Raw genomic sequence first — 14,404 nt, forward strand, 5'->3', positions numbered from 1 at the left:
ATACTTTTATCAGTATTCCTGAAAGTTTTAAAATGTGGTTTATTACAGCGTCGTATCACAGTAAATATGTTATATGTAGATATAAATGTGTAGTTACCCCCAACTAAAGACTGCGATAATAGCTTTGGGGCCTCGTCGGTACGTGCATATGTGTGAGTGTGCTGTTTTGAACGTTTGTTCTTAGATTCCATACTGCTTTAATATATTCACCATGGTGATATACAATTAAGTTTGAAAAAGGCAATACTAAATATATGTACGGGAGAGCAATAAAAAGCGAACATGTTAACTTCATATCACTATCGTAGCTTTATTTTAGCTTATTTTTACTACCTTAATAACAATTTTAAACACTGTTAACAATGAGAGAAAGCTAACAGATTGATTCCTGCGTCAACACAGGAGCTATAAATTATTTTTTACTCGACGTATTTATTGCAATTCATGATTATTAATTTTCAGACAATTGAGACTAATGGGGTAGCTTAGTTTACAGCACAGGACAGCTCAATGTAAACTCGAGGACATGACCGAGTCATTCCTGCTGGGTACAATTACGCCGTTTGTGAGACATTCAACATATTGTTCTGTGTTTGACTTGGCAATTGCAATACAGATTTGAAGGGCTTCCAATTTAAATCAATAATTTAAAGAAAACATTCAAATTCAAGTAATACAAAATCTCACAATTACTAGAAAAGTGTACTTTCTCGTATTTTTCAGTGTGTAACTTTTGCAAACCCCACCCCAATTTTCGTTTTAAAATAAATTTTTAGAGGCAGTTTTAATGCGTTCTTACATTTTGAAGTATGCTGAAGGCCATGGCAACTTTCTTTGTCTTAAAGTAAATCTACTATGTTTCCAAACGCGCTCTGCTCGAAGACGAAGATTACAACATTGTCTATTGAACTACGGTGGCGACTTTGGCGTAGAAAATATTCGGTCTTATTGTTTAATGTAGCTGGTTTCATTACGACGTTATGAAAGCAGCGAAGCTTCGCAATATCATTTCCGTGATTGGGCAACCTCCTACTTAAACACCGTGACCGTCCTTGCTAGAGCATCGTTACTTCAAAGATGGTGGAAAGATTTCCTTATACGAAATTGAAATTAAAATTCTTTTTTTACCTATTTTGGTATCTAAATGATGTTTTAAATATGAAATGGATGCAGCAGTATCTACATGGGCGCCATTTCGTATTTTTTTATAATTTCAACACATGCTACATATGCAGTCATCGTCAGGAATTTTATTAGCTCATGCAGATTTTATAAAATATGAACCTTTGTACCAACTACTTAACGCATTGACTCATCTGAATATAAAGATAGATTCTTACAACCAATCAAGTCAAACAAACATGGCATCGGTCGTTTATTTTATTATTCGGAGCATGTATTCATAACTTTGAACTTTAATTCAGCGTCAAGGACTTCAAAATCCAATGGCGTGAGAGTCAATTTGTTATTAATGTAGCGCCTCTGAAGTTCCTTTAGTAACTAGCTATCTGGCTTTTTTAACGCTACCAATAAGAGGTGAATGAACCGTTGGAATTTAAATAGTATGTAAGTGATCAATATATTATAGACTTAGTGTTACAGTTAAATAATTGTTAGCAAGTAGCTTTTGTCCTTTGCTTCGCGTTTATGAAGATTATGTCAATCAATTCTGGTTGTCATTTTCCAAAAGTTACTTTTGTACTTACTGTGAACAAAAAGTCTTCCCGTACGTAATTTTCCATAAAATTTTAGGATGATCGGAGGTTAAGGCGTGACAACGTTACACACAAACAGTTAAATCTAGTGTGTCCATTTCGTATTTCTTTTCCTTGCTTTTTTTTATGTACTGTTTACAACTTTTCTGTTGTTCCGTCATAGGTTGCTTAGTAGAGATCGCTTATTAGCGATAAGTTTGCCATGTTTCTTATTTCCCTTGCATTGAAGCTCAAATTTGGCTATAATTCTATAACTCGGGCAAAACGTTTGTAAAACAATAATCAGAACTACAGAATTTGCGACTTTAAAACTAGCTTATAAGGTTCACTTTACTTTGACGATTCAGAGTTTGATATGCGAAAACGATAACTACTACTGGGCAAGCTCAGAAAACTTTATCAAATCAGGTTTTTCTAATAAGAATATCTTGGGTAGCCAATTGGTTTTGTACAATCACGTAACTGGAAGAGCACATTAAGAAGTCGGTCACGGTTATTATTACTGACATTTAACAAATACCATGACATAATTGTTACATTATAGAGCAGGGTCAAAATGCTCTAGACCACATTCCAATATGAAAGATCAGGAATATGTTGAAAGATTATCCCAGCAATAGGGCATTCTATAAAAATATCTTAAAAATCACGTTAGCACTTGGTATAATTCAGAAATTGAGATATTAATTATTTCTGTCTCCAGACTGATTTCTTATTTTGTTCTTACGATTTACCAATGTAAGGATGGGTGCCTAACCTTTGCTGCTTTCCTTGTTTGGTGAGCAGACTATGTCGTGCTTGGTGAATGTAAGGAGTAGGCGTAACAAGTTACGACCGTTAGCTCACGATATAAAAAAAATATATCAATATTATAGAAGGAATTTATTTGTAATAATGATTTTTATCTAACTTAGCGAACGCTTATTTTATTTACACTTAGTTAAGTCGGAAGGCGATATTTATTTGACTAGGAGCGATGCGATTACTATCATTACTAATAAAAATCACAACCGAAATACTGAAATATTTAATAGTAATTTTTTTTACTTTGGGCAGATACTTAATTATCCTGTATGAAAAAAAAATCATACTTGTAAAATATTCAAGATCGCGACACTATTGCTCAAGGGTAAATTCCAAGTGCCATGCACTAAAATAGTGCAATGTTTCAATTAACTGTTGAATGATTAATGCCCTTTTCCACTAAACCTTCCTTACCTTAAACCATCATTAGGCATCGTCTAAACAGAATGCCTAATGATTAAGACGATGTCTATTGAAAAAAACGTTTCACCAGCTCTTAGGTGATATCTATCGGTGAACGGTTAATGTATGCCTAGGAATAGGCGGTAGGAATTATGAAAACGGGCATAAGTTTTATATTATAGCGAAGTAAAACTTGTGTAGTACCTACCTACCTATCCAAACATCTGGCACACGTGGAGGCCCTTCTCTGACATTGAATTCGTATCATAACCGCAATAAACAAAATAGTTAGATAGGTACATTTTGTGTGTAGATAAGATTCAATGTCAGAGAGTTATTTTAAGACCTAACACCAGTCCTGTATTTGTCAATAAGTGTATAGGCCGCGGCCTACGGGTGGCAGATTTCAGAATATAAAATAAAGGATAAAAGTCTAAAATGGTTTTCTCATGGTTTTTATATAATAATACCTTAAATCCCTATGGAAACTCATTCCTATCAATCCTACTATTATTGTACTTAAGTCATTTTTATTAAAAATTAAAATTTTACTTAAAATTTTAAATACGCATTATGGCTTATCTGTTTTGAAAAGTACATGGGCGGCTGAAATAAATTGGCGTACATTCCAAATATTAAGATAGGTTGTATGCTCGTTAGCTTCCTAATAAATAAATAAAGAAACATACAAATCCTGAATAACATTATTAAAAGACTTACAATAATTTTGCGTCTATACTAGAAGTAGGTAGAGTTGTGTGGCACAATATTTACTATAACTCTATCGAAAACACCATAGCCATGAGCCTATTATGACTCAACGCCACGTAACTATTGGTACCTACTTATAATAACGATTGTACAACCAGTCGCTGGCGCCGTGTGTTATTTATTTATTCATAAGTATGATGGTGCTGACACACGTGCTCATTAGCAGGTAAGCCTGCTATTTTTCAATTGATTTTAAGTAGCATGTAAGTGAAAATGGGTTCAAATTAAACGTTCGTTTTATTTTTGGGCATGCTAACTGAGAGGCGGATGGAAGGTATCATGTGCTTTTATGAGCTGCATAATACGACAAGCAACCTCACCTGTGCGAGATCCTGGGTTACGTTCGCGTATGCACCCTGCACAATAAAACTAACGAATTCCTAAAAATTATATCTCCACAACCTATTTTGACTCATTTAAGCCCAGCCAAGATAAATCGCGTGGGTTGTTCTTGTGAGCTATGGTTGTCTATCAATTAATGACCAAGTTAATAATAGTCAATGTAATAAAAATCTTAAGATGGCAGATTCACTTTATTAATGCTATCCGTTTCCTATACACTCCCCTGTAAAGAATCTGTCATACGAAAATTTTTCATACTAATAATGCTTATTCCTTGCAAATGTGAAAAGCTGTTCGTACAGCGTGCTATTATGAGCCTGCTTACTTTTGGGCATGCGTGTCAGTACCTTAATGATTCGCCTGTTCAATTGAATCTATAGTAAGAGTTCTAGAGAATCTATAGTACTTTATAAGCACTATCTTTGTTTTAAATAAGTATTTTTAACACAAATAAAGGATTTAAAGGTAATACCTTGTTTATATGTTGATTGTTTAAATAAGTTATATAAATTTACTAATCTTAAAAAACAAATCGACTTAAAAAACTATTTCGATTCCAACTCTTCTGATTCGAGCTGCGACTTAAACTGATCGCTCCCAGTCATGACCTAATCTACCTTTATATAATGCATACCTGATACATACAGTGAGCTACATTAGGAAAAAGGAAGTTACAAAATACCTATCTTGTTTGTCATTTCCTTCCTTTTTCCCTTATATTTTTCTACTTGCAATACTTATAAATATTTACTACTTTATTAGTACAAGACTGCTTATGTACCTATAGTCGTATCATATTGTGTCATGTGAATGTATTGTTAATGGTCTATTTATACATATCAGTGCAATAGTGTGAGATTTGTACACTTCCAATAGCTCTACGTAATTGTAGTATCTAAACACTAACGTCAGAGTAAAATTACACTTATTTTCATTGTTTTAAAGCTTAATTTCGTCGTCACTAATATTGATTAGGCAAAGAGAATATGAATTAATCTCCTCTTCTCTTGCTCTTATCCAATGTTAAGCGTGGGGAAAGAAGGTTTAGGTTTTGTCATATTTTTTCCTGCCTTACGTCAACACTCCTTGTGCATGTTTCGTTGGTGTTATAACTGCCTCCTTTATGTTCAAAGCAGTTAGCTTGTAATTTCCTTTTATTTTTTTTATTCGCAAATCGCAATCAGTATCTCCGAGCGTCCACTTGTAATAATTTCGGACCCCGTTGGAGAAGTTCTTCTTCGCATCAGAATCATTTGAATTACCGTTGGTCAACAAATCGAATTTTCAGCGCTTCATAGCGCTATTCGCATTATTTGTTAAGTAAAAATCAGTGAATATATAGGAAGATTAAACGACTCTCAACTAAAAAAGAAAGAAGTTATTTATTATTCCTCGCAAACAAATGCTTAGGTGCCAAAATAATATAAAATATGAATGATGGTAGATAAACAAAGCCATGATTTATTCTCTACAAATATCGAAATCACCTCAAACACCTCTGTGCACTCCGCGAGTAATACTTACAGTAGTATATTTTGATATCTTCACTTGACACCACAAACCGCACCCTGGAGTGTGTCGCAACTCAATAATATCGACGAATTTGGGTCCTGGATTTGAAAAATCACTCTGTCCCTCTAGCTCTGGGGTTCGCAACCTTATTAAGATATTTCAAAGTTCGGGACAAGCCGTGACACTCCCGCACAAAAATATTTAGTAATATATAGTAATATTTAGTTATAATAGGTATTGTTGAAGTACAGAAGGAGCGCCTCGCGGTGCCCAGGTTGGGAAACCCTTCTCTAGCCTATACGAGAGGAGGCTCTGCTCAGCTTTGGGGTATTAATAAGCTCAGGATGATGATAATGTTTAAATCTTATTGTGAATTCTTCATGCTAGTCGGGAAATACCTAACAGGTAAATGTACGTGTAGTAAAACTGACTACATAAGGATCACCATTCAAGGTTTTTTTGCGGTTTTGCGCATTGTAATTTTATTTTTCGTATGCTATGATTTTTTGCGGAATTATCATTAACAAATGTTTAAATATTAATTTAAATAACGTGTCTTTCAAGTTTGTTTTGGGTTTTGTTAGTTTGTTTTGCTCCGCTGTGCGCTTCCGTAAATCATAAACCTTCCCTTTGTTGTACACATTTCCTTTATCTCACCGGCAATGATATGCAGATTTGAGCTTTGACTGAGGCGGTGAGTAAACATCTTATAAATAGTATTTGGGTTTAATAATATCCAAGGATGTTGTGGCTTAGCTGCATCGGCAAAAATTAGTCTACTTCGCTGGTCATGCAATTCCGGAAGTATACCTGCCTCCTTACTAACATTGTATGATTTTACCATCCTATTGAGTTTAATTTGAATATTGTTGACTTTATGTTTCAGAATTATAATACAGAATTATTGAGGACGTCAAAGACAACAGTTTGATGTCCTCAAAATAAACTGTAATTTTGAAAATGCAAATGTCAATTGCTTTAAACGATGGTAGTAATGAGCGCTCTGGACTTTCATGGTCCTTATTTGGCCTCTGCTCTATCCACGGGTCTCTCGATCACGTCGGATCAGTTCATTATCAGATCTTCGTTATCGCATTCTTCTCTTTCTTTCTATAAATTTTTTATTTCTCAAGGTCGTGTCAGGGCTTTAGCGTTGTTGACGGTAGCCTTCCCTTTATTCTGCCCTCGGTCATTCTGCTTGCAGCTTGTAAGCGATTCTACCTGATCAAACTAGTTACATAGGTTCAGGGGTCGATCAATCGGTGTGTCCAGGTTACTGGAATATCAGACTCAGCTGCAATAAAGAGTGTAAATAAATTAATTTACATTAACATACGACTTATTTGCAAAATTGCCATTCCTGAAGATATGGGGCCCAAATCGACTTTTTAACTTCAGGCTAGCATGTTCTTAGTTTTGTTATAAGGTTATTGTCGAAGGAAAATTGATTAATATCTATCTTGTATGTTTTATAAATGAACAGAAAGACAATTTAATTTGACAGTAGATGGTTCACAAACGTATAATATCACTTTGCGTGTTAAGTGTGTTAGAGTAATAAGCTCATAATACCCCCGCGTCAGTTAAAAATAGTCTAAGGACAAAAGAAAATAGCCGTAACAATCTTATGATGAATCTTTGGTTCTGTTACAAAGAACATTGTTTTTTAGAACGTCTGATTCTGTTCTGACCGATGATAAAGTCAAAGTAAAATTGGAAAAGTCGAAAAGGGTGGTAATATTTATAATTCAAGTCAGCTATTTAAGATGGAGCTATTAAGGATGATAAATGGATGCAAATAAACACAATCACTAGGTTTTATGTGTTATTTTTGCATTTTATACGCGTGCACTACGAGAATGTACAATTTACGTACACTCGGCTATGGACTATGTTCTTTTATTATTACAGCTATAAGCCACCAGAGGGTAGCAATTATTCAATGTAAAGTTATCATCTCCTGATGATCCTCCGGTGTCAGAGCGAAACGTGCGTACATTGCCGAATATCTGTTTGGTGTGGAGTATAAATTGAAGAAATTATAAATTTTTAACAAATTTTCCTGCTATTCGCGGAGCATAGCATATTAAGCTTAATTTTCTTAAAACATTGGTTTACATTTTCTACTCTTTAAATGTTAAGATGTTACGGTTCCAGAAAGCACTGCAAGCGCTCTCGTATCGTTTACTGTTCTAACCTAGTAAATTTGATCTACAAGACCTTACTTATCAATTCGCATATATAACATTCAGTATTGCTATAAATAACATACAATTTAAACGATGTTTGTACACCAAAACACATTATTTAACAATGTTTCTATTCTAAAACATAGTTTGTTTGCAAACCTTGCTGCGACCTTTATCATTTATCATCTCTTTATCGATCAAATTTTCCCTTTATGCTGCGTTCTGTCTTTATTATAAAGAATGACTGGACTTTTTTCTAATTTACGTCTTGGTTTGCTTATTTATGGGCATTGGGCGTAGCCGTGAGTTCATTGCTCTTCTGAACTTTAGTTACAGGCGTTAGGCATACTAATGGTAAAAGCTAATGGTTAAATTTAAAACGATAATGAAAGAAAGCTTATATAGGGACAGTTTATAATAAACACCTATGTAATTTTTATTTTGTCTTGACAGGTCGAAGTCGTGTTTACTTCAGGGCAACCAAAAAGTTTTGGTTTGATTTTGGTTGCACATAAGTGAAGTGGTAAACACGAAGTGATGTGGTAGGACTTCAACTAAACTTAGAACTTCAATTCGAATCCCAGCACGCAACACCAACTTTATAAGTAGGTAATTAAAGTATCATTTAATTTATTAAATGTTAACAACGAGTATCTTATATTCCGTTAATGAAAGTATTTTTAAGTAGTTCTAGTTATTGATAAAATTGCCTATGGATGGTTATTAGTAATTATGATAACTCAAAGATTGTAGGTACTCTGTATAAGTCTGTGACTCAACAACGTTTTTGTTTGGCGACCACCGTTGATATTCTAAAGGGTCTTTTTTAAAGAACTTATTTTTGCGGCTGGTTACTGACTGAGGTCCTATACTTGGAAGGTCCCAAGTTCCCTAAGGGGTATTATGGGAATATATAATTTCTGAACTTTCTCTGATCTGGGGTGGAACTTTGGCGGTGGCTAGCATTCACCCTACTTACCTTTGAAGACGTGTCAAGCGAGTAAACATACCAGTATTATGCCGCGTAGAAATAATAATAAGGGGTTTTGTGTTTAGTAAAACTGCCATACCAGACAGACCATCAGATACTAACAGATAGCCCGCTATTATCTTGGACTGCATCAACACTGAGATTGCACGCCTCGGCTTACCTGTATAAAGAATAAAAAAATACTTTAAACATTACAAATAAAGCCAGCTGTGTGACATAAATTAGCTGTACAGCTAGGCACAGGCTCTTCAAGGGAGATAGGTTAAAGCTTTGGACCCTCCACAATGATCCAATGAGAACTGGAGAACTCCAAATATGTTAAAGAAATTGGTTCGTCAAATATTTGATGTGTTTGTAAGTGAGACAGAACGTATTAATAGTCGCGTTTAATTAAGACACTATCTCTGTCTTTCTATTTGTATATTGGAGCCCTATCGGTGAGATAAGGGTTACGGTTAAATGGTCAGTTTTAGTTGTACATTTCCTTGTTGATGGTCAAACGTGTTCTGTGCAAGAATAGTTTTAAAAATTTTGTCCTGCTTTGACGCCGTCTGCGGATTGACTGTGAATATTTGTTTTTTTCATATAAGAGTAGATTAAGTGATGGTAACGTTTATAGAAAGTAAGCATCTGCATAGGATTAATGTGTTTAGTGCGTGGATTTAAAAAAACTTTGTTAAAATAGTAGTACATACGAGTAATTTTTTGCGTTTTAGTTTAGTATAAAACATTCATATATGTTTTCCATATATGTTTTTTATTATTGAGAGATGATGGTGATAACTTTCGTTAAGTTTTCGTAAAGCAACGAAGGCTCTAAATGCGTCATGGTATAAGAAAAAGCCCCCAATAAACTTAACCAGGTAATCTGTTTGTTATCAGACATCTCATATTGTATGATGGTGTATTGTAACGAAGTACTTATCGCAAGTTATAAAAACCAGATTATTAAAAAGAATATTATAGGCTACCCAGAAAAGACTCATACCTGATCATTCAGAATCTTGAGGGTTTCATTAAGTAATGGACTTTTTCGGTATGGCGGTTTTCTTTTCAGCTTGTCAGTTGCAATATTGAAGTGCATTATTTTGTAAATGATGCTGAATGTTCAGCGTATATCACGGAAAAGCAAAGCCTGCTGTGCAATACTCAAATATGTTGTTTGTCCACAGGTGGCAGCGACGTCAAGCGAGATGAGCGAGCGCGAGCGGTATCGCACGCCGCCGCAGCCCGAGCCCCCACCGCACCGCGTGCGCGCCTCCGACCTGTACCCACGACTGCGGACGCACTACGATGAGCCCGGGCTCGACGCTGGCTTTTCGCCTATCTGCGGGGAATTTATACAGGTACGCTTGACTTTCACTTTCAATCTCCACCCATTTCTGAACTCCTGGTACCCTTAATATATAAGTGATATATGTATAGGCGCTAATAACCTTGCGGTTAGGACTTCGGCTTTAATTTAGGAAGACTTGAGTCTGAATCCCAGCACGCACCTCTAATTTTTCGGCCGTTCTAAGCAATTAAAATTAATAGCATGTATATACTTACTCATTTATTGTATTAAGTATTGAAATATGTAAGTGTTGTTATTATTTTATATTAGTTTATTTTTATAAATATTTCCTCTTTATAATATTAGTATAGAATCTATTATGTACTTTTGATTTATTTGTGTACACTAGTTTATGTATTAGTATGTAGTTATTCGCATGTATGTATTTTAAAATTTGTACCACCAGCAGTCTATTCTTCTCTTCTTATTTTTGTAATTCAAAGGTTGCCTGGCAGAGATCGCTATTAAGCGATAAGGCCGCCTTTTGTATTCTACTTCTTTCGATATGTTCCTGTTTTTAATATTTTATATATGTTAATGTTGTGGTATACAAATAAAGAGTTTATTAATATATATTTTGCAGTATATTTTTTTTACAAGTTTCATTATTGTGCCTTAATTATTATAGATAGGTTACTATATGTATATGCCTTCGCGGACTTTGATTTAGATCTACTTTTTCCACATGTATTGAACGTCGTTAGCATAAAATAACCTGGAAAAAACTAAACAAGGATAATTTTTTGTCATTCAATTCGATCCTCCAGAAATAACAATGACTTTCAAAATTCAATGCGCTAAGAAAAAACCCGCCCTTTGTCAATGGATTACCCCGGCTACAGAGGCTTGCAACTTTGTATCGGGTCCGAAGATTTAACCGCTCAAAAATCGGTGTGCCTGTAAGGAGTCTTTTTGGATTAGATCCATTAACGGGAGTGCTAAATCTTTCTACTAGAAAGACTTCAGATAATGTTCTGCATAGGTCGTGCACAAAACATTAGTAGGTTCACCCATTTGACTTTTATACTACATCTACGGAAGTTCATTAGGGCAACACCTAATGCTTATTGCTTATACAAATGGGTACTTTAAAAACCGAGCATAAAAGTCATCTTTATTCAAATCTTTTAAAAATAAGATATGTATAAATAAATAATAAGAATTTAATTGAGAAATTGGAAGCCAGGCCAGCCTGCCGTTTGTTTCTGTCGTATTTTTACTCAAATGCGAAAGAAGAAGGGGTTATGTTTTACGAGTGTATATATTATGTTTGGATGTTTGTATGTATATTTATTTGCCACGCCCTGGAGCCTGCTTGTCGTATTTAATGTGAGTGGTGTCAAAAGATTCGTCTTAGCCGTGAGAGTAAAATTAAACAACCAAATAAAAATATAACATAGGTTAGGTACTATACTTTTGACAAGAGTTGACTTTTTTGTAATTTTTGGATACTACTCATTAGCTTGTTACATTAAGCATACTAGGTAACCGAAGACCTTTATTCTAACTAACATACGACTACGAGCATTCCAATAGGCGGTATAATTAGTCGCAATTACCAATAAGTTATCAAATATCGTGCATACGTCGTGTCGGCTGATGCTAAAGGTCTCCGGGTCGAGTGTAGCAGGTTGAACGAACCGTAGGGTTTTAATCGTTTGTACGTTGAGATGCTATTGAAACTGCAAGTTCATTGAATACGTCACAACCTTTTATCTCTATTAAGACCAGCCAGGAAAAATATCCATTCAATGAGGTCTTAATCGAGGGGATACGTAAACCGTTTCCTTCTTTGACTCAATTGTTCGCGAACTATATCTTTGCTCAGCTTAATTTGTTGGGAAGTTGATCTACGACAAAAGCCATAATACTCATCTCGTAGACGTACCTATATGAAGACGATTGTATAATTCGGTAAAGCGTATGGGCATTTTGTATTGTCAAATATTTAAAGGCTTCTAAAGTGGTGAATTGCGATATAAAACAGTTCTTAAATGATGATGATGAATACCATAGAGAATAAATAGGAAGGCTCGTTTATCATCAACGTAGATAGCCCGTATGTGGCTGTTGTATAGTTTTAATATATTCAACGTGTAAATGAAAACAGAAATAATACTTCAGAGACTGTAGAGGTACATTATTTACTGTCTCTGGGACTTATCTGTGAAACCGAAATACTAATAGTTTTTGAGTAAACCATAGCCATAGTTTTTTCTGAAAGAAATCACAGATGCAGCTTCACTCGATTTTACCATGTACTTTGCATGTGCAAAGGTAAAATCGAGTGACTCCTGTCACTTGATTACGTACGCGTCGCGTAGCGTAGGTACTATGCACGAGTCGATCTTTTATTTTCAATAGGGTTGTCATAAGTAAATATTTAGAATGTTTTAAATTAGTTTGTATGAAAAAATAAATATGCTTCTTTCGATATAATATTTTTACAGGGCGATTCCTTATGAAATCTACTCATGCACCCTTCAATAGTATTTCGTAATTATGTTACACGTTGTATATTATAAGCCCGAATAAAGAATTTTACGCCCAAAAATGCAGATAAGAGTAATTAATTATTGACTTACTACTTTGAAATCTATTGACGAACGTTTTTAGTGATAGGGGAGCCCAAGCGGGGATTCCGGGATTTACTAAAGCGCGGCAGATTAATATACAGGGGGATACCTTGTACCCGGTTAAGTACCTCCACAAAACATGAGGCCCATATATAAGGCCGCCCGTGAAGGATATAGGATCAGATTAGTAAAAAAAAATTAACCATCAGAAATTCTCGAGCGCGTCATATTAAGGTAGGGTGAGTTAATTACATCCTAAAAAGTGTATATTCCACTAATCTGTATGAGAATGACGTAAAAAAAGGGGAGGGCAAAAAAGTTGTAAAAAAAAAAAAGGTCATCTCGACATTCTCGAGCGTAGTTAAATTTTTTTTTATTTTGAAGGAAATAATTCAAGAATAATGAAAAATATATAATCTGACGATTTCCGCAAGCCGAAATAACAAAAACTCGTCGATAAAGTTAAATGCGTGCAGCTGCGTGATGCCTACATTTCCTTCTCCGCGTTTCTATTCCTCTCTCTCACTCCGTCCCCACTCTGGTTTCTGTTGCCATGACGCCATCACAGCTGATCATAAAGACTCGTTCGTGGCATACTGTTTACAACGTGTTTCCAACGTTTTGGCTTTTTTTGCTATTTTAATATTATTTGTGTGAATTAAAGTTTATAAATATATAAACTTTAATTCACACAAATAATATGTGTATTTTGTGGTACGAATTTTTTGTAAGGTACTTTACCTTACAAAAAATTCGTTTTTATCGATTCGTTCGAGAGATATCGTGAACGAAAAAAACACGAAAAAGTGTTTTTTCGGGATTACTCCGAAATTTTTGATTCGATCAATTAAAATTGCAAAATTACTTATGAGGATGATAAAACTGCGTCGAATGCCGCCAACCGCGTGAAAATTGCTTGATCCATTCAAAAGTTATTGCAGTTTGAAAATTCCAAAAATAGTGTTCTATGAAACTTCTATCAGACTTTCGTGCTGGGAGAGCTTAAATGCATAGAAATGTTATATCTTTGAACTCAGCGAGCTCAAAATATCACATAAATTATATTTTGAGCTCAAAAATGTCATAAGTACAATTTTAAGCGCCCAGGAATGGAATTAGCGGGAAGTTGCAGGGATGGCCTTTAAGGTGAAACGTTTTTCTAATTATTTTTTGTCGGATCAGGCGAATCCCTCTAGATAATCGTCAGATTATGAGACAGTACGTTTAGAATATAAAGATGAACCATATATATCTTAATCTGACGCGCTTGAGTATTTCAAAATGGCAATTTTTTTTGCACATTATGAAAATGGCCGCGAGTTTGCGTCCCATCGAAATCGTCAGATTAGTGAATGAGAGCTTTTTTTTGGTGCACTTAACACTCCCTTAGAAAATCTGAAGCGCTCGATTAAATTTTTTTTTTTTTCATTTTCAACCCTTAAATACTACCACCCGCATCATGCAAACGATCAGATTAACATACGTACATTATTAAAAATACGTAGGGCATTGTTGCTATCAATATCTGACGCGCTCGAGGATGTCCATGCAACAGTTTTTTTTACATATTTAAAAATCTATAGCCGCTGTCCCCACCGATGTAAAGGTATATATCATATAACATTTTTTTCTTCTTATCATCTAAGCTTTGCATCCCAATAGATCTCTACGACGCTCGAGTAAATCCCCATTTAGCATCATGGGCTCCCCTACTATAGGGTTGCCTATCCATAAGGTAAAACGAGGCCCTATTACTAAGACTTTGC

The 14,404-nt window shown here is 34.9% G+C and overlaps 1 protein-coding gene across 7 annotated transcripts in view; it reads left to right on the forward strand.

Annotated features, from left to right (window-relative positions):
• LOC120628378 (myotubularin-related protein 3) overlaps nt 1–14,404 on the forward strand; it is a 76,969-nt gene that overhangs the window by 31,463 nt on the left and 31,102 nt on the right. For all 7 annotated transcript variants that reach the window (XM_039896722.1, XM_039896718.1, XM_039896715.1 and 4 more), the window contains one exon: nt 9,899–10,072. In XM_039896722.1, coding sequence (XP_039752656.1) covers nt 9,920–10,072 — 153 coding nt within the window. In that variant the 5' untranslated portion in view covers nt 9,899–9,919. The remainder of the gene's footprint in view (nt 1–9,898; nt 10,073–14,404) is intronic.

The sequence above is a fragment of the Pararge aegeria genome, chromosome 12, assembly GCF_905163445.1.
Source record: "Pararge aegeria chromosome 12, ilParAegt1.1, whole genome shotgun sequence".
In the NCBI taxonomy this organism is placed as follows: Eukaryota; Metazoa; Arthropoda; class Insecta; order Lepidoptera; family Nymphalidae; genus Pararge; species Pararge aegeria.